At 42.6% G+C, this 24,363-nt stretch overlaps 1 protein-coding gene across 5 annotated transcripts in view; it reads left to right on the top strand.

Moving 5' to 3' along the window:
• The window catches only part of NEK7 (NIMA related kinase 7), a 144,314-nt gene that overhangs the window by 89,699 nt on the left and 30,252 nt on the right, over nucleotides 1-24,363 (top strand). For all 5 annotated transcript variants that reach the window (XM_055418968.2, XM_088845221.1, XM_088845220.1 and 2 more), the window contains 2 exons: nucleotides 15,582-15,690; nucleotides 16,853-16,960. In XM_055418968.2, the coding sequence (XP_055274943.1) occupies nucleotides 15,582-15,690; nucleotides 16,853-16,960 (217 nt within the window). The remainder of the gene's footprint in view (nucleotides 1-15,581; nucleotides 15,691-16,852; nucleotides 16,961-24,363) is intronic.

Here is a 24,363-nt window from a genome sequence, read left to right as displayed (position 1 = left end):
AAGTATTGGAGTTTTAGCTTTAGCATCAGTCCTTCCAATGAACACCCAGGATTGATCTCCTTTAGAATGGACTGGTTGGATCTCCTTGCAGTCCAAGGGACTCTCAAGAGACTTCTCCAGCGCCACAGTTCAAAAGCATCAATTCTTTGGCGATCAGCTTTCTTCACAGTCCAACTCTCACATCCATACATGACCGTGGGAAAAACCATAGCCTTGACTAGACGGACCTTTGTTGGCAAAGTAATGTCTCTGCTTTTTAATATACTATCTAGGTTGGTCATAACTTTCCTTCCAAGGAGTAAGCGTCTTTTAATTTCCTGGCTGCAATCAGCATCCGCAGTGACTTTGGAGCCCCCAAAATAAAGTCTGACACTGTTTCCACTGTTTTCCTATCTGTTTTCCAGCTTAGGGCTTATTTATTATTTTTAATATATAACGTCTCTCGTTAGTTTTCTTAAGTGGTGAAGAGCCATTACTTTCCTTCCATGCTCTCATCTCCCAGATTAACCACTGACGTTTATGTGCATAAAGCCTTTCAACTTCATATTCCATCTTTACAGTTCAGTTCAGTCTCGCAGTTGTGTCCGACTCTCCGACCCCGTGGACTGCAGCAGTCCAGGCTTCCCTGTCCATCTCCAACTCCCGGAGTTTACTCAAACTCACGGCCATAGAGTCGGTGATGCCATCCAACCATCTCATCCTCCGTCGTCTCCTTCTCCTCCTGCCCTCAATCTTTCCCAGCATCAGAGTCTTTTCCAATGAGTTGTTCTTTGCATCAGGTGGCCAAAGTATTGGAGTTTCAGCTTCAATATCAGTCCTTCCAATGAATATTTAGGGCTGATTTCTTTTAGGATAGACTGGTTGGATCTCCTTGCAGTCCAAGGGACTCTCAAGAGTCTTCTCCAACACCACAGTTCAAAAACATCAATTCTTTAGCACTCAGCTTTCTTTATACTCCAACTCTCACATCCATACATGACTACTGGAAAAACTATAGCTTTGACTAGACAACCTTTGTTGGCAAAGTAATGTCTCTGATTTTTAATATGCTGTTTAGGTTGGTCATAACTTTTCTTCCAAGGAGCAAGCATCTTTTAATTTCATGGCTGCGGCCACAGTCTGCAGTGATCTTGGACCCCACCCCAAAAATAAAGTCTCTCACTGTTTCCACTGTTTCCCCATCTATTTGCCATGAAGTGATGGGACTGGATGCCATAATCTTCGTTTTCTGAATGTTGAGTTTTAAGCCAACTTTTTCTCTCTCTTGTTTCACTTTCATCAAGAGGCTCTTTAGTTCTTCTTTGCTTTCGGCCATAAGGGTGGTGTCATCTGCATATCTGAAGTTCTTGACATTTCTCCCAGCAATCTTGATTTCAGCTTGTGCTTCATCCAGCCCGGCATTTCGCATGATATACTCTGCATGTAAGTTAAATAAGCAGGGTGACAATATACAGCCTTGACGTACTCCTTTCCTGATTTGGAACCAGTCTGTTGTTCCATGTCCAGTTCTACCTGTTGCTTCCTGACCTGAATACAGATTTCTCAGAAGGCAGGTCAGGTCGTCTTGTATTCCCCTCTCTTTCAGAATTTTCCAGTTTGTTGTGATCCACCCAGTCAGAGGCTTTGGTGTAGTCACTGAAGCAGAAGTAGATGTTTTTCTGGAACTCTCTTGCTTTTTTGATATCTTTACAGACATACACACAAATGGAAAAATATATACTGACACATGTATTCTTTCTCAGAAACCTCACAGTGCATTTTATTATTGCTTCAGTGATAAACAGCTGGACTATTTCCATTGTTTAAGGAAAGCTCTACTACAAAACCTTGTGTATTTTAATACAATAGTCTCATACACACTATTTAACAGACAATTACAGATGCTTCTATAAAATAGCTGGGTAATAACATATACGTATTTTAAATCATAACAAATACTGCCAAATTGTTTTCTCAAATAATTATACCAATTTGTAACCTTTAAAAATATGCTCTTCAATTTCTGTATTTACTGGACATTGACTGTGGGCTGTATTCCTGTTATATGCCTTCTTGGAACTCATTGTCTCGGAGAGAGAGGCATTTGACTGATGTTCAGAGAACTGGGCAACCAAAGCTGTAAGTTTTATAAGGGTGCTAGGAAGTTTATAACAGAGAGCCTAATCTAGACAGGGAGCTTCTGAGGGCAAGAGGAGAACTTGAAGTACTGGTGTTGTATGACTGTGATGTAGATACTTAATCTTAGTGATTGAGCTCCAGTCTCCTTATCTGTGAAATTGGGTTAATAATTGCCTGCTTTACAGTGTCATCATAAGGGCTTAATTATATATATATATGTATGGTGTTGGAGGAGCCTCTTGAGAGTCCTTTGGACTGCTAGGAGATCAAACCAGTCCATCCTAAAGGAAATCAACCCTAATATTCATTGGAAGGACAGATGCTGAAGCTGAAACTCCAATACTTTGGCCACCTGATGCGAAGAACTAACTCATTGGAAAAGACCCTGATGCTGGGAAAGACTGAGGGCAGGAGGAGACGCGGGTGGCAGGAGATGAGGTGATTTGATAGCATCACTGACTCAATGGACATGAATTTGAGGGAACTCTTGGGCCATAGTGGAGGATGGAAGAGCCTGGTGTGCCACAGGCCGTGGGGTCACAGAGCGTGCACGCGACTTAGAGACTGAACAGCAACAGTGTGTGCGTGTGTTTGTTTTTGTAGGTATATGTACAAGTCTGTGCACATACATACAATTACCTGTGCCGTCTGAATGTGCGGCAGCTGTTCCATAGGTGCTCCTGGAATGCCCGCCGCTCGGTGTAAACAGTCCGGGCGTCACTCTTCACGGGTGAGAGCCTGCCTCCTCTTCACAGGGAAAGGGCGTCATCAGCAGGGCTGCCGTCCCCTTCCCAGGGCCTCAGCTGCTGGACCACCCTGGCCCTGTCGCTGCTTTCCCTGCCGGACAGGCCGAGCTCCTGTGTGTCCCCCTACGTGGGTTCTTTGTCCTGTCTCTGCTGCGGGTATCAGAAACCTCAATCATGTATTCTCCGACCTGAGTGCATCTTCCTGTGCTGGCATTGAACATGCTCAGGTCACTGGCACCTGAACATGTCCACATGCACACGTGTCCCTCCTTCACGCGATCACTGGTGCATCTGAGAACCCCGTCTCTAGCGGGAAGACAGAAGGACAGGCCAGCGGACGTGCAGGATGTCCGACGGTGGTCAGCACCGTGAGGAGGACGAGGTCAGGTTCAGAGAGGGCGCTGCTGTCCGGACAGGTGACGAGGGCGGCCCTGCGCCTTCAGTCCTGGCATTCCCGCTGCCGCCTGGCTTCTGCTTCCCGCCACCCGCGTTCTGTCTCCACCGTCCGCCGCTGCGGACCGGTCTCAGATGCCCCCGGGGCCTGTGTTAGGCTCTGCTCCGGCCTCGGCTGCACGAGCCTCTGCCTCCCCCTCCTTCCGAGAGGGCCCACTGCCCAGAGTCCCGCAGCGCCTCGGTTTCCTCCCCGCCTCTCTGGACACTCCTGACTCTTCTTGACTGAGTGTTCTCTTCCTCCTGGTCTTTGCTGACCGAGCTTTCAGAGCTGCAGTCCGGGGTTTTTTCGCTGCTCGCGTTCCCCTCCTTTCTGGGCTGGCCTTGCTCGTTTCTGTGCATCACTGACTCCCTAGGCTCCCGGGGATCGGCTCTTGTCTCGAGGGTGGAGCTGGGCCAGCACCCTGAGCGCATCCGAACCCCCGCGTGCGCCCTGAGGAGCTGGCCCGCGCTCAGAGCCCTGTTTCCCCTCCTTCCGAGTGCTGCCCCGCTTTCTCGTAAGCTCCATGCCCACCCGCTCCCCGGAGGGAGGGACCAGCACCTGTCCCCCGGACCAGCACCTGTCCCCCGGAGCACGACATCCACTTCTTCTGCAGTCAAAGGAGAGGTGCAGAGGGACCGAAGAAAGGCCCCCGCGCCCAGCCCGCCCGCCTGCCTGCTGCCCTCCCGCGCACCGTGGTCGCTCCGCGGCCGCTTCCTGCGGTCGGCCCGCCTCCCTGGCGCCCGGCCGGGCGTGTGTCCGTCCGTCCTGCCGCTCCCGCCCATCTGCCACGTCCCCGGGACGGTCTCTTAGACCCGGACCAGGGAAGGTGTCTCAGGACGCCTTACCCCGTCCTGCACCTGCTCACCCGTGCGGCCTTGTTGAGTGTGGGCACCGCCTGCTTTGTTCCCTGGGCTGCTTTCATTTTCTAGGCAGCGCCTGGCTGATGGCAGCAACTCAGGAAATGTCCGGAGACGGTGTGTGTGAGACCCGATGCCCTCTCCTCTGTCCGCCCCTCTGTTCAGAGGCCCGTCGGGAAACGTGGCTGGTGGTCCAGCAGGCACACTGTGTCCTGCCATTTGACACTTCAGCCCCACGAGGAGTTGCTCACATCCGCGTGGACTGTGGCAGGGGAGGAGACCGCGTTCTGATACAGGAAGGGGCTTTTCGGCCCTGAGAAATGCTAATGTTGTTTTCTCAACCCTCTAATTTATGCTATATGCCATTCTTTATACAAGAGGCTACATTACCAAAAAAATAAAAAATGATAGGAACTTCTTTTATGAAGGAATGTGGCAGTGACTTGATGCTTTGCAAAGCAATAGATCCGAGGGTTGCAAGGAGCGTGGTTCATTTCCTGATGGTACGTGATACTGTAAATCATCGCGCATCACAACGTACCCCACTGTCTCAACGCTCCCGCTTAATTGGGGTGGAAGCGGAAAGATCGCTCCTGGTCTGTATCCCAGGAAGGAACCTCTGGATAGCATTGCATCAAAGATTTTTACAAGTAAATAATTAATTGGTTTAGAGCAGGCTGACAAATATAATTAAGCAATTTATAGTTGAAATATTCAGTATTTCTCTAATTAGTGACAGAGGAATACCTGAGGCTGTGGTCAGATGAAATACTTCCCAGATGAGTTTTAAGATGAAAGGAAATCCAGAATTTTTCATCATGTATTTCTTTATCATCAGTAATCAGAATTTTAAAGGAAAAGATTCTTACAGAGTGGCGATTGGGTTACAGTTTATCCAATTGTGATATATATGCTGTACATTTTCTTTATTGTATCCTAAATTGAGCCAGTACATGTTCCACTTTGTAGTATGCCTTATTAATACTATATATTTCACTTTTCTGTTGCTAAGAAACATACTTGGTGATGCAGACTTAGTGTAGAGCAGATGAGAGACTAATCTCAGAACTGTATGAACACTAGCTTTGTTCATTTCACTTTGTCAGTAGAAATATTCTTAAAATGTATTTAAAATTTTTGTAGCTATTTTTCCGAAATATAGTTTATTCTTGGAACTATTTATAAGTTCCTGTGTTTATAATTGCCTTTTATAAAGTCAGATTGAGTCAGAGAGAAGAGAATATAAGTTTATATATTTAACATATTTTTTAAAGCTATATTTTACTAAAATATCGGTAAAACAAAATATAACTCAGTATAATAAATCTCTTGAAGGGAAACTCAGAAGTTTTTTTTCTGTCTGCCGAAAATTTGTCATACCGCACCTCACTGGCTAAGAGGAAAGTAAATATTATTGTTACAGATGTTTTTTAGTGACATATGCAATACAGATAATTTAAATTGAACTCTGTTTTGTGCCAAGAGTTTGGCACAATTTCAGATAATTGCTTAAGGTTATCTCTCCCCCCCCCCCCCCAGTTTTGTTGAGCTGTAATTGAAATACGTGCCTGTGTAGGTTTAAGGTGTGCAGCATAATGGTTTGACTTACCTGTGTGACACTGTGAAATGAATATCACAGTAAGTTTAGTTAACATCCATCATCTCATCGAGGTACACTGAAAAGCTAGAATGTTTCCCTCTGAAACCCACCTGAGAAAACACTTTGGGTGCTGATTCTCTATTCGTCACAGTCAGTTTGTGGTGCAAGCAAGTGACTTTTGTGAAGGAAACACTGTGCCTGGATCTCCTTACTAGCTGCTTATCTGATAGAACGCCGAGGTTCATAATGTGCTGCATGGATATGCCTCTCATGACACACAGAACGACCAGTTCACACAGCTACCTTTTGTGGAAGGTGCAGTTACCCGTGTGCATTTTCAGCGCTGGGACTGCAGGGAAATGTGCTGGGTGTGAGCCAGCCGGTTGTGTCTGCCTGCAAAAGCACTTCTCACCCAGGAAGAGCTGGAATGTGTCCCTCTCAAACCCTCCTAAGAACACACTTTGGGTGCTGATTCTCTGTTCACTACTCAGTTCTTGGTGCAAGCAAGTCACTTTTCTAAAGGACACACTGTGCTTGGATCTCCTTGCTGTGAGCTCATCTAGTAAAGTCCCTGGGTTTATAATGCATTGATTGTATGGGTATGCCACTCTCAACCCAGAGAACCACCAGTGCACGCAGCTTCCTCTATGGAAAGGCGCAGTCTTTCTCCTGTGCGTATATTCAGTGCTTGACAATGCTGGGCGTGAACCTGCCGATTTGGGTCCGCTGGCAAAAACAGTATGCTCACCCTATAAATGCCAAACTGTTTCACTCTCGAAATCACCCAAGAAAACACTATGGGTGCTGATTCTCTCTTTACTGGAGTTAGTTCTTGGGAAAGCAAGTGACTTCTCTGCAGGAAAATATTCGCTTTGATCTCCTCCCTAGGGACTCATCTAATAGAACGCCTAGGCTCATGATGAGTTGTAGTTGTGCCACTCACCCCCCAGAAAACAACCAGTTCCTACAGCTTCTTTTTTGGAAAGGTTTAGTTTGTTCCGATTGTGTATTTTCAGTCTGGGACATTGCAGGGTAATATGCCGGGTGGGAATCTGTCAGTTGGGGGCTGTTGGCACATACAGTGTGCTCACCCTGGGAAGGCTAGAATGTTGACCCTCAGATCCACTAAGGAAATCCCTTTGGGTGCTGATTCTTCAGTGCAGTCAATTCTTGATGCAAACTAACGACTTTTCTGAAGGAAACACTTTTCTTGGATCTCCTTCCTAGGAGCTCATCGAATAGAACACCTAGGTTCCTCAGTTGAGTTCAGTCGCTCAGTCGTGTCCGACTCTCCGCGACCCCATGAATCACAGCGCACCAGGCCTCCCTGTCCATCACCAACTCCCGGAGTTCACTCAAACTCATGTCCATCGAGTTGGTGATGTCATCCAGCCATCTCATTCTCTGTCGTCCCCGTCTCCTCCTGCCCCCAATCCCTCCCAGCATCAGAGTCTTTTCCAGTGAGTCAACTCGTCGCATGAGGTGGCCAAGGAATTGGAGTTTCAGCTTTAGCATCAGTCCTTCCAATGAACACCCAGGACTGATCTCCCTTAGAATGGACTGGTTGGATCTCCTTGCAGTCCAAGGGACTCTCAAGAGTCTTCTCCAACACCACAGTTCAAAAGCATCAATTCTTCAGCGATCAGCTTTCTTCACAGTCCAACTCTCACATCCATACATGACCACAGGAAAAACCATAGCCTTGACTAGACGGACCTTTGTTGGCAAAGTAATGACTCTGCTTTTTAATATACTATCAAGGTTGGTCATAACTTTCCTTCCAAGGAGTAAGCATCTTTTAATTTCCTGGCTGCAGTCAGCATCTGCAGTGATTTTGGAGCCCAAAAAAATAAAGTCTGACACTGTTTCCACTGTTTCCCCATCTATTTCCCATGAAGTGATGGGACCAGATGCCTTGATCTTCGTTTTCTGAATGTTGAGCTTCAAGCCAAACTTTTCACTCTCCTCTTTCACTTTCATCAAGAGGCCTTTGAGTTCCTCTTCACTTTCTGCCATAAGGGTGGTGTCATCTGCATATCTGTCAAATATTAGTTACCTATAAATGCTTAGGCTTATTTTTGGGCTCTCGGTTCTTTTCCATTGATCTGTGTGTCTGTTTTTATGCCAGTACCATACTGTGTTGATTTCTGTAACTTCATAATATGGTTCTAATCAGGAATCATGATGCCTCCCACTTTGCTCATCTTTCTCTGTATTGCTTTTGGCTTTTGGGGGGTCTTTTGTGACTCCACATAAATTTTCAAATTGTTTTGTCTACTTCTGTGATCAACTCCATTGGAATCTTAATATGGATTGCATTGAATCTATAGATAGCTTTTGGTAGTATTGACATTTTAATAATATTAATTATTCTGATTATGAACATAGGACTCCTTTCCATTTATTTGTGTCTTTGTTTCTTCATCTTGTAGTTTTATGAGTAGAGGCTGTTTACCTCCTTAGTTAAGCTTACTCCTAAATATCTTATTGTAAATGGAATACATTTTATTTTTTCAGATAATTCACTACTACTGATTTTTGTATGTTAATTTTTTTATCCTGTGATGTCACTGAATTTGTTGATTAGAACTGTTTTTTTGATAGAGTCTTTAGAATATTTTTACTTATAAAATGATGTCATTTTCAAACAGAGACAGTTTTACTTCTTCCTACTCAGTTCTGATGCACGTTGTTTGTTTGTTTTCTTGTCTGATTGCTCTGACAGGTTCTTCCAGGGCTGTGCTGAATAGACGTGGAGAGAGTGCGATCCTGCATGCTGTTCTTGAGTTAGGCCCTCTCTTCTTGTTCATAACATATTTAGATATAGGTTTATTCTTGAATCGTCAACTTTGTATTTTCTACATTGTTACCACTTGTGTGGCATTTCCTTTAAATTTGGTGGGAGCCTTAGGACTTTTTTCCTTTATAAAACATAAACTTAATTTTTTGTATTGATTTTTTTTCTGTCTGTAGAAATGTACTTTTTATTAGTTTTTAATTGCCAATTATTACAGACTAACCACTTAAAACAACACACATATGTTATCTCACAATTTGGGGGGTTAGTGAGTTCACATCCTGCTTTGTGTGTTCTCTGCCCAGGATGCTAGAAACTGAAATCGAGGCGCCAGCTGGGGCCATGATATCATCTGAGGTTTAGGGTTCTCCTCATTGACTGGGTTGTTGGGAGAATTCAGTTCCTTGTGGCTATATGACTGACGTCCCTGCTTGCCTCCTGATTGTCAGCTGGGAGCCATCCTCGAGGCTGCGTGTCCGTCTCTGCAGCTAGCAGTTTACTCCCTTATGGCCAGCAGGAGAGTCTCTGGCTTTGAATTTCTCTGAGTTCTTTGAAGGGCTTACCCGATCAGATCAAGTCCACCCAGGATAATCTCCCCAGTGATTAACTCAAACCTGCCTATTAGAGCCTTCGTTACATCTGCGGAATCCTTTCTGTCATGTAAGATGACCTAGTACAGAGGGGACAGTTCATCACGTTCATAACCAGCTCACACTCCAGGGGAGCAGTGGGTGCACCACAGACTTTGATGAATTAGCAAAAACGTCAACAAATCTGGGAGATAATTATTACCTTCAAATATTAACAACTTTGTAAATCTTGTTCACCGTGTTAGTGTGGTGGTTTTTTTTTTTTTTCACATCTGCAGACGTATTCTTATCTGTTCTTATCCAAGTTTAGATGCTGTACTGGAAAGAAAAGCACTTAGAAATGTCTTCTACACTCTTGACCTTTGGATCCTTAAAGCAGTAAAGTCTCCCCAGCAGTACCATCTATCTTTGTTGATGCTGATTTATGGCTTAGAGGGTACAGACACTGTCCGTTTCAGCATCTGGCATAAAGTGTGCTGCCCAAGCCAGACCACAGGGAGAATTGCCAGTTGTCCCAAGCACAGTCTGTTTCCTGCTGGGTCTCTTGCATAAGATTGCCACCTATCTTATGTTGTCTGTGACTTCAAAATTATTCAGAAGTCTTAAGGTGACAAATTAGTGGCGCTGTCTGGAAAAAGCTGTGCAGCACTGAATATTCGATACATAGGTTCCTAGACATTATGCATGTACACCTGTGTGTGTGTAACCAAAAAGGTTTATGTCTGTGTGGTATGCATGTGTAGGTATGCTATACAGCAGTATTTTTATAGAAGCAGTATTGCTGATAAAATATCCCTTGGGTTTTCTTTGAAACCTAAGACATTTGGTAATGAAACAGTATTGAACTTAGGGGTTTTAATAAATTGAAAATTATGTGCCATAATGTAAGCATAGTGAAAAAGGGGATCAGTGTTTGAACTGTGTGTAAGTTTTGAACTGTGTTTACTTAGGGAAAAATTAGAAGGGAACTTTTTGCTCCTGTTTGAAGGTAATATTGATGGAAAGTTGCCTTTGTGAACTTGATGCACAGACAGCAGTGCTGGCAGCTGTAGACAAGTGAGACAGCAGGGCTTCAGACTTCTGTTCGTTTTTTTCGTTCATATTTCTACTGAGAGACTTACTGTTCCACTGTTTTCCTTGCCCTTTAAGAGTGTATTTCCGTATTCTCTCTTAACTGTTGTCTGGTTTAAGATAACCAGAAAGACTTCATCAGAGAGACAAAGTGTCCTCGTTTGCCTTTGCAGCCTCCACGTCACCCTAAGGATGGACTTGCCGCTTTTTCGTCTCTCCATCTGTCTCTAGTCCTCTAATGCAGTAGAGGCAATGTCTTGAGTATTTTCAGGTATTTATTTTCCCATCAGCTTTAGGCACTTAGAAGCTTCAAGGTTATCCACATGGCAGCAATGCAATATCATTCCTTCTAGTAATTCTGATATATTCCTATCTTTTTTCATTGATTTAAAAAAAATATTCCAAGTTTCCTTGATTCTGATATACCAGTATTTAGAAGGTAGCTTTTAGGGGTTAGGGGAAGAACATTGTGACTTTATAAGAGCTCATTTTTCTTGTTTTGTAAATAAGGTTTTCTCTTTTTTTCCCCCCAAGCCTCAATTACTCAGGAAATAAAAATCTATATGTTTCACATTTTCTACCATAAGATAAAATATGTTTTCCACTTCTATTATTAACCTGTACGATTTTGACTTTGGGGAATGGATGGATTACATTGATAGTCTATTAAATTATAATTAGAAGCAACTGAGTACACTTAGCTTTTCTGACATTTATAGGAAAGGAAAAAGAGGAGTAGAGCTTGGGTGGGAAGTATTTTATCAAAGAGGATAAAATTAGATGCAGGTGGTTTTTTTTTTTCTTTTCTTTTTAGTGCTCCGCTGGTTGCTAGGCCCATTCTACTAACATCTTCTAAAGCAACTTAGAATACCTGAATTTTATTCAGAGTGCCGATGGAGAAAATGTTCACACATTGCAAATTAGTATCACATACCAAAATTCTACATAACTCTTTTACCCATTTATATAATACCCAGAGTTGTGTATGGCAAGTACATGCACACTTTAGTCTGTTGAGAGCTTCTTATACCCTTGGAAGAAAAATGTTCCCATAGAAAGATTGATATATAATAGAAATCACACTTAGAACTGCCAGTTAATACTTTCAGAAGCATCCTGTCTTTTCCATCATCCAGTCTCTCTGCATTTAAATCTTTGAAAGAAGCACTGTGAAATATGTAGTCTTATAAAAATTCATTATAATTACAGAGATGTTTGGGAACATAATATTGCTTCTGTTGGTAGAGGTTTGATCTAATTACCTTGTAATTACCTTATTACAAAAATCTGACCTGTCATCTCATGTGAAGACCATTCATAGGATTAACTGAACCTCTGGGGATCTCAGAGGTATTATGATTGTTGTTATAAGCTGAAGATTTAAAGGACCGGACATACTAAAATTTGTTATTTTTCAGTGTGAAAATGTGCCAATCAGGCATTTGTTTTTTGTGTTTTATTCATAACCGAGATATTTTAGAGTTAGCAGGCGCCATGTATGTACTCTGTTCATCTCCAAAACTGTTTAATAATATGGTGAGGAAACCAAGGCCCAGCAGGGTTAAGTGGCTTCTTCAAGGTCACACAGCCATTACTGCCAAGCCTCATCATCAGGTCTGTTATGAAAAGTGCATATGGATTATGTGAGTGGCACATTAAACATTTGATGACACTCCCGAGCAGGAATAGTTCCTAATATTAAACATAAATCACCTACTTCCTTGTGTTAGATACTTGGAAGAGATGGAAACCAGCTGGTGCCTGCGATGCCAGTTCTCATATAACTTCATTATTTCTTACTATTTAATTACCCTTTCTCCTAATCTTCTTCAAGAATGACTTGCCTACCAGGATTGTGTTTTTTGTTCTTTGGTTTTGTTTTTTAACTACAGCAGTACGTTGTTTCCCAAGCTTGTTGGTTATGTGCTTCCTGGGACCAGCTTACACCGTCTTGGGTCCCAGTGGAACAAGTGACTAGGAATTTCTTGCTGGTGAAATAGCATTACACTCAGCGCAGGGCCGTGTGACCATGCGGGCCGCACACTCACGAAGCAGACCCTATGGATCTGGGTGTTTTGTCTGAAACGTCCTTCTTTAAACATGAACATACTAAACTGTAGGGTTAGATATTTTGATACACTACAGAAATTAGCTTGTTTTTTTGATCCAACAAGATAATTTTCTGTTTTTTCTCTGTTAATGAGTTTATGCTGTGTAATAGTGATACAATTTTTTCCCAAGATTTCTCAAGGAGGAATGCTGGAATTGCAGCACGTAGAAATAAGGAGTGTATGTTCTGCTTGGAGTGGGAGTGTCCAGACTGAGGGATCAAGTGACCCCTCCCCAGAACTGTACTTGACAGGCAGTGTCTGCTGTACACCTTGGTTTGGGGCATTTAGTTTGTAAGAGAGTGTTTGACAACGAAAAGAAAAAAGCTGTGCCCATTTTCCAAAACACCTTTGCGTGGAGGCAGCCTGCATCAGTTAGCCTCACCTTAGTGACGCTGCGTGTTTTACCAAGGACGCTGAATTCCACCTGGGTGAGATGCTGGTCATCTTGTTACACATAAGTGAGAGAACAGTGTAATCTGATGTTTGCATATGCATTTTACAATTACACTGGTTAGCTTTCTCTTACATCTGGTTTTCTTTTTCTGATAGGAGTAATGTTCAATGTTTGTTTATTGAAGGAGGTAGAAAATATGCTTTTAAAATAAACAGTATTTGAAGCTTTGCATAAAAAATGATGAACCCACCTTACAAAAAAAGGACAATAAAAATTCTGTCCAAATGATCAGGTATATCTGAGTGCTCATTTCTGTCTTTCATGACTTTTTAGATATTTTATTTTCAGATATAAGAGGTTAAAATTCTGTTTTATAACAGAGTAAAAGTGACTTACCTTTTAAAATTTTTTCATAGAAATCTTTATTAATAGTAATCCTTTAAAATGATTTAGCTTTATTAAAAATGTACCACATGACAAATGTATATTTTTTTATTCCTATATATTGGTATTACATTTTCTTCCCCCAAATCTGGAGCTGAATTGCCTTATTTTCAGAGAAAGATGGGATTTTTGAACAGTAATGCTATTTGACTGGATAATTAACTTTAAAAAGATATGTATATTTTAGAATAAGTAAAGAAAAGGTTTGTTTTTTAAAATATATTGGCATTATATTAGTTCTTTTATAGTGCTAATATAAATTTTACCATTGGTAAAAAGAGATCAGATTTTTATTGCCTTTTTTTCTATTCATCCTCTTAAGAGATAGCCAACAGTGCCACCATCAGAACAGACAGGCTCTTCTCATCATAGGTATTGGTTTTTCTCCCAAAAAAAAAAAAAAAATTTTTTTTTTGTCAAGGATGGTTGAAAAACTGTACGTTTAGACATGGAAAAAATATTGGGAGATAACCAATGACATGTGAAAACTGCTTTTGATTTATTTTATGATTGATTGAATCAAATTCATAAAATTACCCTTCAGAAACATTTTACTAATTTGGATGCTTACATTTTGCCGAGTCATTCTGTCCAGCTGGCATTATGTTGGTGCCAGTTCGTTGTTAAAATCTTTAACTTGTTGGAAGAAGCAGTCCTTGGCCCGATCACAGTTTCCATTTTGAGGGCAGTTTTCTCATTGTGCCCTTTTTTAATATATAATTTATTTTTTAATAATGGAACTTTAAAGGTAAACTGTCAGGTTAATTATAATTATGATGATTTCAGAATCTATATTGAGGCATAAAATTCTTCTTTCATGGTCTGATACTTACATGATATGGTATGTTTATTTTTGAATGAAAAGAAGCCTGTTCCCCATCTTCCTGTTGACATCAAACGGTCTTCTGATATGCTAATCCAGCGTCAGGGAGAGCACAGACAGGATTTATTTGGACTCATTCCAAGTCTGAAAGAAAATTATGTGTCTAAAACTGATTTTGCAGTGTTGCCCCCATAGACTGAAAACTGATGCTGACGCAGGCTGCAGTTAATAAGACTTAACGTTGAAACATGATCTGGGGAGGTTTTTACCATTTTAGTAATAACCCTGATCTGCTTTTTACCTGGTCATCTGATTGTTACTTGTTTTTTGTTTTTTTGCTACTGAGGTAATAGGCATTGAAGTTGCTAATAAGTTCACTTCTATAGTACGTGTTACGGTAAAGATTACCCTGCGGTGACTTGCTTTTCCTTGGAGTTATCCTTGGTGCCCTGAGTGCGTGTGAGTCAGTGGACCTGACCCTGTGCTAAGCATGAAGTCGGCGAGCTGGCAGGTGTCTCTCCCTGTACTGCTCTTCCTTTCCGCCCGCCCTCGCCTGGTCAGAGGCGTCGGGACTGACGGAGTGTGTTGTGGTGGAATCATCTGAAAAACCATTTCTCCATATTCAGTTACCAAAAAAATCAGAATAGTTGAACTTTCTAAAATGTCACATCATCAGATAAAGTGCATTAAAGCACGTTTAAATGTTGATGTCTGTGTAAATATAAAAAAGTTAAAATTGTCTGAAAATTTGTTTAAATGCAATACTTTTTCATGTTGGTCATTTACAAAATTTGCTAAGAAACCAGTTACATTTTTGGTTTTGAAAAATAATTTTTATGTACAAATCCTATGAAATGAAACTAAGGACTTTGTTCTTGAATGAGCGTATTATTAGTATATTCTTCCAGCAAACATAATGCAGAAAAATGGGCACACATATGTCCCTTGGGTTTTGCAGTGACTCTGTTACGGCCCCTCTTATGCATGATGGTAAAGTCTTTCCAAACGAGGGTGTTCACGCTCAGCTTTCTACCCTGGTCTTCCTGCCCTGTTTGGCTCCCATGTTTAGTTTTATTCGTTCAAAGCAAAGTGCAGGTTTGACTTGGAATATGCAGTGGAAATATTCATGAAAACTTTTCATGCAATTCCCTCTTATTTATTTAATTTTTAATAAATCAAGTGATATTTCAAATCACCAAGGGTGGTTCAGTATTTAAAAGGAATTCTGCTTCACTACCTTCTGTCAAGAGAAGCCCTGTCTTGTAATGAACATAATTACCTCCAGGTCTCTAGACTTTCTTATTCTGGCTATTCTTAAATTTGACACCCTCCTTTTAGATAAGAAGTCACCTTACGTGGATGTTAAACTTTTGAAACAGGTGGACATCACAGAGACGTAGCCTGATACGGCTGACTTTAGATACAGGAGGGAGGAATTTAAGGTATGATATCAGGTACAGATCCTGGTATCATTTCACTATGAGAAATCGTATGTTTTTTAGCTTCTAATAGGTAGATGAGAATAGGTGTTTTTCTGACTTAAGTCAGAATCTAGTTTGAAAATTTATTTTAATCTTCTTTTTAATTTTTTAAACAGCATTTTAAGAAACAAAAGAGGCTAATTCCTGAAAGGACCGTCTGGAAATACTTCGTGCAGCTGTGCAGCGCACTGGAGCACATGCACTCTCGACGAGTCATGCACCGGGGTGAGTCCAGGCTTGCGAAGCTTTTCATGTTGCTGTGAAGGTCACAGGGCATTAGGCAGTTTACGAATAAGTTCCTTCCAGCCATTGTGTAATATCATGCTTTTCTAGGTGATTTATTTCCAAATTATAATCTTATTAATACCAGAATGATAAGCCTTTAAGTAAAGCTGTACTTGGTTTTAAATAAGAATGACAATTAGTTATTTTTCTATTTAACTTTTTTTTACTGATTATGTTGGTAAAAATAAAAAAAACAGATTCAGGAAAGCAGTTGAATATACATAAGTAGGAGTTGTTGTTTTAATGAACAGTATACCTTACAGCCACTTAGATTTTTAATGTTCAGCATTCACTCGTAATAGATTCATGATTCTTAGTCAAATGGTCGGACCAAATGTGTGAAGGTTACATCACTGAGGCATTGAACCCTTCATTTTGGGATGTAAAAAATTTCAGTACAGTTGACCTAAGCAATTAAAATAATGTCATCTAAGTAATTATCTGCATCTGTTTTGATTTTATATTTTATGTAAACATGTCAATAAATTAGTAGGATGTTTAACGGAGAAGCCAATGGCACCCCACTCCAGTACTCTTGCCTGGAAAATCCCATGGACGGAGGAGCCTGGTAGACTGCAGTCCATGGGATCGCTAAGAGTCGGACACGACTGAGCGGCTTCACTTTCCCTTTTCACTTTCATGCATTGGAGAAGGAAATGGCAACCCACTCCAGTGTTCTTGCCTGGAGAATCCCAGGGACGGGGGAGCCTGGTGGGCTTCCATCTACGGGGTCACACAGTGTCGGACACGACTGAAGTGAATTAGCAGCAGCAGCAATAGGATGTTTAAAATTGATAGAAGGGCACACATTTATTTTGTGCTTTGAATTTCACAGAAGTTCATTTGAAAATGGAAAAAAATGCATTTTAAATGAAAATTAATAGTGCTCATCATCTTGTATTGATGACTGTTTCTCAAAGGACTGAGAACTCAGAAATACTAGGATATGTGAAAATTACTCAAAATTAACAACTGGTTCAGAATTTAAACTGACTTTCATTTTTAACATATATTTTAAGTTCTACAATGAAAAGTATTTTTAATCCCTTGAATATACCTACACTGACATCATTTTTCACCCAATGCCTTCTTTTATTCACAGATATAAAACCAGCTAATGTGTTCATTACGGCCACTGGGGTGGTCAAGCTTGGAGACCTTGGGCTTGGCCGTTTTTTCAGCTCCAAAACCACAGCTGCACATTCTTTAGGTAAGAGACACAGTATAATTTCAGTTATCTATCAGCTTCCCTCCACCCCCACCCACGTGATTAAAATATAAGGGACCTACGAATTATATGCCAGCTCTTATCGTCTAAATACTATCAACATTTAAAAAATCCTCAGGTCCTGCGCTGAAACCTACCAGGTATAACGTATCCATTCATGTGACACTTGGACACTTCTCTTTGACCATCAGGCAGTCACTTAGTAAAGAAAATGCCAGTGAACAAATCTAGTTTTAACAGTTGCCATGGACCCTCCCTTTTATTTTATGTTTGATAATATTAAGGTGGTATGAAAAATAAACTGTATCTTGAAAGAGGACCTCACCTGACCGTTTAAAAATGTTAGAGTGGTTTGCAAGTTTATTAAAGTTGCATACATGGTTGTGATTACTCGGCAGGGGCGGGGGGGTACCTACAGATATCTCGTGGCTCAGGAGGAAATATTCCCCTAAAGTCTAAAAGTACAAGTAGAAGACACTTGTAGTTTACTGACTCTGGAGCCGATAACATACCAGTGTCCTTCGCACCTAAAACAGAACTGAATGTAGCTAGTCCAACATTACCTTAATGTAAAGTGGTTTTCCATTAACATAGCAATTAATGGGAAGAAATAATTTTTAGATTGAATAACTTAGAAGGAATGATAGAGTTTCTCCTGAAAGTTTTCAAATCATAGTTTCCTTGTAACATAGGACTTTGACAAAATGGTAACCATCAAAATAAGAAGATAAAAATAATTTGGCTTTAATTTAATGATGCCTCATCTTTGATGTCATAATTTCATTGAAAACAATTGATTTTTTAAAATAAAGTTATTGTTTTTAAGTGAGAAATAAAAATTAAACGGTCTGATGAGGAATGAGTTTCACTAAAAGACAAAATAATAAAACGAGCATCCAAATTAGGTGTCTAGACATTTTTAGTTTTCTGACTTTTGTTGCTGAGGCTCTGTGAGACCTTGAACCTGTCGCTTGATTCTTCTGCATCCAGTATGGTGTATGGCACGTAGTCAATATTTGGTGGCTGACAGAGCATTGGACCCTAGATTAAGGTCTGGTAGGAAGATAATACTTTTCCCTCCATACAGAGTTTCAGTTTTGTCTAGTACTTTAAGAAAATAAAATTTTAACTGATGCTGAGTAATACTACTTTAGTTATTTCTTTCATTTCATATTTATTCTCATAGAACATTGCAGTTTTAAGGGGGGTAGGGAAATTTGATATGAAGCTCCATGAGAACTGCATGAATTTGCACAGCACTTGAATAAAGTTTTGTTTGGAAGTTCCAGTTCTTGCAGTGCAAATAGTAGAGGACTTCTGTGAAGGAAAACTGAGACTGTCCCAAGCCCGTGCCACTGGCCCTTAGGAAAGATGAGCCATGTTGACTCTGTTACCCCCCGAATGGACTGTCCTAATAGCACTCCGTCAGTAATTGATGGCCCTTAAAAATGCTGGGTCATCCTACACACACACACGCACGCACGCACGCACAACTGCATGTGCCCTTAGCTCCTGCACACACACACGTGTGTACTGTGTACATGCCTCTCTGCACATGCATGCGTGTGCTCTTGCACACGCGTGTGTACTGTGTACATGCTGTTTTGGGGCTGTCACTCTGCACACTCTGTAGTTGCCTGACCCTGAAGATCTAGCATTATTATGTGAAACCAGTTTTGGTTTCACAGATCTTACCAGTCTTGGAAGTGTACTCCTTTAGCTTGCCTGCCACTGCTTCTTACAGATTTTCTCAATGGGGTTTACAAATGTATGTGCATATCTTGGTTTAGGTGATGTATTATTCCAAATTATGTGATTATAGAGAGCAAACTTTTAATAGATTTAATAATTAAGAATTGCTAATGTCCGTTTTTCTCTAAACCAATTCACTTAGGGTCATGTAGCTGTATGTAGTTTATATGTGTGTGTACACACACACACACACACTGGGGGTGCTAATGTCCGTTTTTCTCTAAACCAGTTCACTTAGGGTTATGTAGCTGTATGTAGTTTATATGTACACACACACACACACACACACACAGGGGGTGCCCATAATCACACACACACACACGTGCACGCGCCCACACACACACACACGTGCCCATAATCACACACACACACACGAACTGGGGGTGCCCATAATCACACACACACACACACACACAGGGGGTGCCCGTAATCACACACACACACACAGGGGGTGCCCATAATCACACACACACACACACACGAACTGGGGGTGCCCATAATCACACACACACACACACACACACACACACACTGGGGGTGCCCATAATCACACACACACACATGAACTGGGGGTGCCCATAATCACACACACACACACACACACAGCGGGTGCCCATAATCACACACACAGGGGATGCCCATAATCACACACACGCACACACACACACACACACTGGGGGTGCCCATAATCACATGCACGCACACACACTGGGGGTGCCCATAATCACACACACACACACACACCATAATCATAAAACACTCTGAGGCACACCTGAGACACAGCCAGCGAGGAAGCAGAATGGGACTGACTGATGAATGAATCAATAGGAAAATAATTTCTTTCCCAAGTATTTTTGTTTCCATGTTATTTTGAGAAAAGTATTCTTAACATAAGGAAACATCTTGTATTTTTGCCTGTCTTTTCTGTGAAGTAGAAATTTTGATGGTTTGAAACTGAAGTTCACTAAGCAAAGTACGTTGACTGTCAAGAATTAGAGTTTGAACTCTAGCCCAACAAGGTGTTTGGACCCAATAAAAATCTTATGTAGAAGGATCAGGAATAATTCTTTGCTAACAAAGAATATGTATAAAATAACAAGGAGGGAAATTGTGACACAGACTTACGTTTGTTGACAAGTTGACCTTAATTTTTGCTTTTAAAAAATGATTGCCCTCCTGTGTTATTGACTTATACTTTTGTTTTTAAGAGCATATTTGAAAGATTGTTTTAAAAATAAATACTAAGGATATATGATACAGCACAGGAAAATTTAGCCATTATTTTGTAATAACTTTAGGTGGAGTATAATCTATAAAAATACTGAATCACTACGTTGTACACCTGTTATAAATCAACTGTACTTCCGTTTAAAAAACTAAAAATAAAAGACCGCTTTTAAGAATTGGTTCCAAAAAGTACTTGAAAATGTAGTCACCTATATAAATTTATTTTGCTCACAGAAAATTTGATAAACTCTATACTTGATTGTATGTTGGGTTTTTTTTTCTGCGTTTCCTGAGGATTAAATCTGTAGGGCATGATTTATTCACAGTTCAGTTCTAAATATTATGAAACTACAAATAAAAGAGATCTGTATGTTCATAAAAGAAAATTCAAACTAGTTTGAATGCTATTCTGGAGCTAAATTTCATTTAATTTTGTAAAGGACTTTTTTTCAGGAATTTAAGTCAATAGTACAGAAATACCTAGGATTTCTAGAAACATCTTATAATTGTGCATTTATATTTTGTTTATTCCAAAATGTCTTTTTTCCAAAAATAAATTTTTTTCACTTATTTTGACTTAATCATTATAAGGAGCACACTTCCAAAGTTTTTTGTATTTAACAATCCTTAAGAGATTATCAAGTCTTTCAATTTTTTAGTTGTCTCTCCTGTTTCTATCTCTAATATGTACCATTTAATTCCATGATAGCATGTCAGCCTGCAGTAAAATCTCTGGTTCTGTTACATTTTCTGTAGCAGATAAGGTTGTATAGACAGTCATGTTTCCAGCCAGTTTTCAGAACCAAGTTTTTAACTTAAAAGTATGTCAACATGGAGCAATAATAACTCCTTAAATTCGGGGTTAAAAGTTACATACCAAAGATGATGTTGCTGGATGTTCAGATCATGTCCAGATCTTCAAAACTGGAGGGAAAAAACAAAATCTCAGAAGCCTTTATTTTGATTTCTGCCCCCACCACACACACTGTCTCCCAGCGTCTCCACTTTCTTTTCTGTCCCCCTCAAACTGAGCACTTCCTGTTTGGACTAGGAAAGGATCCTTCTGTGTTTGTAGTACTCCTTTTTAATCCATTCTGGTTACCGTTTTCCCAGCAGAGAAAATCTCCTTCTTACATTGTCTGATTATCTTACTTCCTCCAAATCTTCACCTGTTCTCTGTGGCCTGAGGACTCTCATGAAAAGTCCTTGGCTCAGCGTTTGGGGTCCTCTGGGGGTGGTGTCCTCTGGCCTGCTCCCATCCTTGGCTACACGCCTTCCTCCATGATGTCCGCCATGCTTTTCTTCTTGCCTCGTTCTGAATGTGGGACAGAAGGACGTTTGTAGAGGATGGTGCATTTCTGGACTGACCTGCCCGCCGTGCTGTAGGACCTTGATCAAGCCATTTATTCACCTCTCTCAGGTCCAGTTTCCAGGCTTCTGCAACTGGAAATGTGGGTAGTAACCGTGCTGTGTTACCCAGCCCCTAACCTAATCATAAATGAAGGTAAACGTGTTTTCTGCGCACTGTGGTGTGCTGTATGAACGCTAAGCTGCCTTTGTGAACGTGCCAGTGGTGTGCAGGAGACAGGAAAAGAAAGCGGAGCACAGAGGGACGTTGTGAGCAATTTACTTCTCCTCTGGAAACAGCGGAACCGATTCATCCAGAAAGAAAGGGTGCCGCTCCGGGGTCTGGCTGTGCAGCCTGAACAAGGCAGGTCCTCCTCTTGAGGGCTCTCACCTTGTGGTGAGTAACAGACGGACTAACAGGGTTTGTTAGCCTGCACACAGGGTGGCCAGCAGGGGCAGTATCTGAGAACTGGCACAGCCCCTGCCAGGAGGTGGCATCTGAGCGGGGTGAGAGGGTACAGAGAGGCCCAGGGAGTGACATCCCAGGCTGACCCGGGGCAGTGCAGACAAGGGGCTGCAGCAGGGTGGGCGCTTCTGCAGGAGGCTTGCGGGGCGGGGGCCTCAGCCACACCTGGGGGTGGCTCAGGGGCCAGCTCTGCAGCGTTCGCATGAGGACCCCGCTGTGACCTCCGCCTGTCCTCGGGGTCAGCACGCCCAGTGTGGTGTGCTCTCCCCGGGGGCTCCCCTGTGCTGGCCGCTTCTCCTGTGGCTTCTCAACAGCCGTTCGCATGTGCTTCACAGAGCCGAGCACAGTCTAAACGTCTGTGTGCTCGCCAGCCCGGCTCGCGCCAAGTTCGGGGCTGAGCTCTTGGGGCTCTTTGGTTTGTCTCCGGTTCCCCTTTCCTTTTCTCCATGGACTTAGTGAACTCAGACCTTCATTTAGTGCTTCTGTATCCAATTGGACAGAGGGTGTGGCTGGGAGACTTCTTGTTGGAATGTACATGTCCCTGTATCCAAACTTTACTCTGTTCTTTCCTGTTGTTTACCAACCTTACAGATGTAAGACTTGTTAGAAAATGAGTTGTGTGTGTGTGTACATCTCTAATTTCCTGAGGAGGGCACGACTCCCCCTTGAGTCAAGCTCTCAATCCGGGGCTCCCAGATTTCCCGATAGTGCGCCCCTGCCCCCCACGCCCCAGCTGCACCGTGACCCCACAGGAACCTAACTGCACAGAACTGAGGTGGAAATTCCGCTACAGCCGCGGTTCCTCCTGGTACTGTCTCTTCTATTTTGTGTTACTAAAAATAATGCTGTTTGCAATCCAGTAAACTGGCTTCACAACTCATTAATGGGTCAGCACCTGCAATTTGGAAAACATTAGTCTGTTTACTGTACTTCCGTGCTGTTCCATTTTCTTAAGGACCGAGCCCTGTTTTTCTGCCTCCGGTTAGGCGGTCTGCTGGCGGGGCCAGTTCGGGTGGTCAGACATTCACGGAGCTGCTGGTGCTTGGGAGGGCGGGATCACGTGTGTGACCTGAGGCCCGGGGGTGGGTGTGAGCCGTGGGTGCAGACTCTTCGCCTTCCAGAGTCCAGGAGCCTGAGGCCCGGGGGTGGGCGGGCTGTGCACGCAGGCGGCAGTGCGGCGCCCCCCTGCCCGGCCCGCGGGCGCGCTGCGTCCGGCCTGGTGGCATGGTGCTGACTGCGCCAGGTCCCCGACCTGCCCTCAGTTCCACCTGGGCTCACCTGACCCCACTGCGCACGCAGCTGAGGAGCCTCAGGGGGGCGCTGTTTGTGCCTGCCCTGCACTTGCCTGTTCTCTGTGCCCAAGCCTCAGAAGCGAGCAGGGTCTGGAGGTCTTTCTTCACAACCCTCCTGTCGACCCACAGCTGGGGCTGACATTTCCCGGAAACTAAAACCTGTGAAGTAGGAACAAGGCAGTCAAGGTGTGCCTTTTCTCTCGTCACCTTGGATTATTTTAAAATAATCCAAATGTATGATTTTTAAAAAATATACGATTGTATTCAAGCCATATTGAACTCCGCGTCTTCCCTGTGATACTGACCCAGAGGAACCTCTCGCTCCTCGTTCCTGCAGCCGTTGTGGCAGTGAAGATGAGCACAGCAGTTTGGTGTCTGCAAGCAGTTTGAAGGCGCCTTTTCTCCTCTGGACCATCACGTTGTGTGGGGGTCGGGTGGCGATCCCTGAGCTTACTCTGTTTAATAATGGATCTGCGGCCCCTGACACACTACCCCTAGAATTCCTGATCCTTCTCGTGTTTTTGCTTTTTCCTCTTTTTCTTAGACTTCTTATCTTGGAACACGCTGTGTGACTCACTCACTTCCCCTAGTCCTTTCCTTCTCCCTCCCTCACGTGTATCTTCATGAGGACCGGGGTCTCTGTGGTTTTGGTTCATACCTCCTATGTCCCAATTGCACAGTAGAGGACATCGACAGAGCAGATGCTCAGTACCTCCTGAGTGAATGATTTAGAGGCAGGCTGGGTATCAGAGGGTGGATTTAACTCAATCCGTCATGAAGCACAGGTTAGAGCACGCTGCAGGAAGCAACAGCAGTCAGCACTGAAGCATATTATTTCTGTGGTTATCCAGAGTCCGCTGTGGGCCCAGGAGGCCGCCCTGCATCCACGTGGTCACTTGGCATTTCAGGGGCTTCCATCTTGTGTGATCTTCACAAGGGGAAGAGATCACGGGCAATTCACTTACTGGCTCTCAGTTAAATCTTTCTGCTTGAATGTAACACGGGTTGATTCCCATTCATGTTTTATTGGCTAAAACAAGCCTCATGTGCACGCCCACCTTAAAAGAGTGGACATGGCAACTCCCCTGTGTGTACAGGCAGAGGAGAGCCGCGAGCAGTGAGGGCCGTGCGCTGCACGGAAAACACCTCGCGCTTCTCGCTTTTTTGGATGATTTGTCCTCTTTCTCTCCTTGTTTATCTTTGTGACATATTTGTAGCTGTTGCACCTGAGGAGTACTTAGCTCTCTTGATGGGATCGCATGGTGGTAGGGAAGGAGGAGGGAACCACACATGGCTTCGGG

Source organism: Moschus berezovskii, chromosome 17, assembly GCF_049115385.1.
Source record: "Moschus berezovskii isolate FMDL1 chromosome 17, NW_MosBer_1.0, whole genome shotgun sequence".
Classification (NCBI taxonomy): Eukaryota; Metazoa; Chordata; class Mammalia; order Artiodactyla; family Moschidae; genus Moschus; species Moschus berezovskii.
The sequence above is the reverse complement of the archived record's forward strand: the minus strand, read 5'-3'. Positions and strand labels throughout refer to the sequence as shown.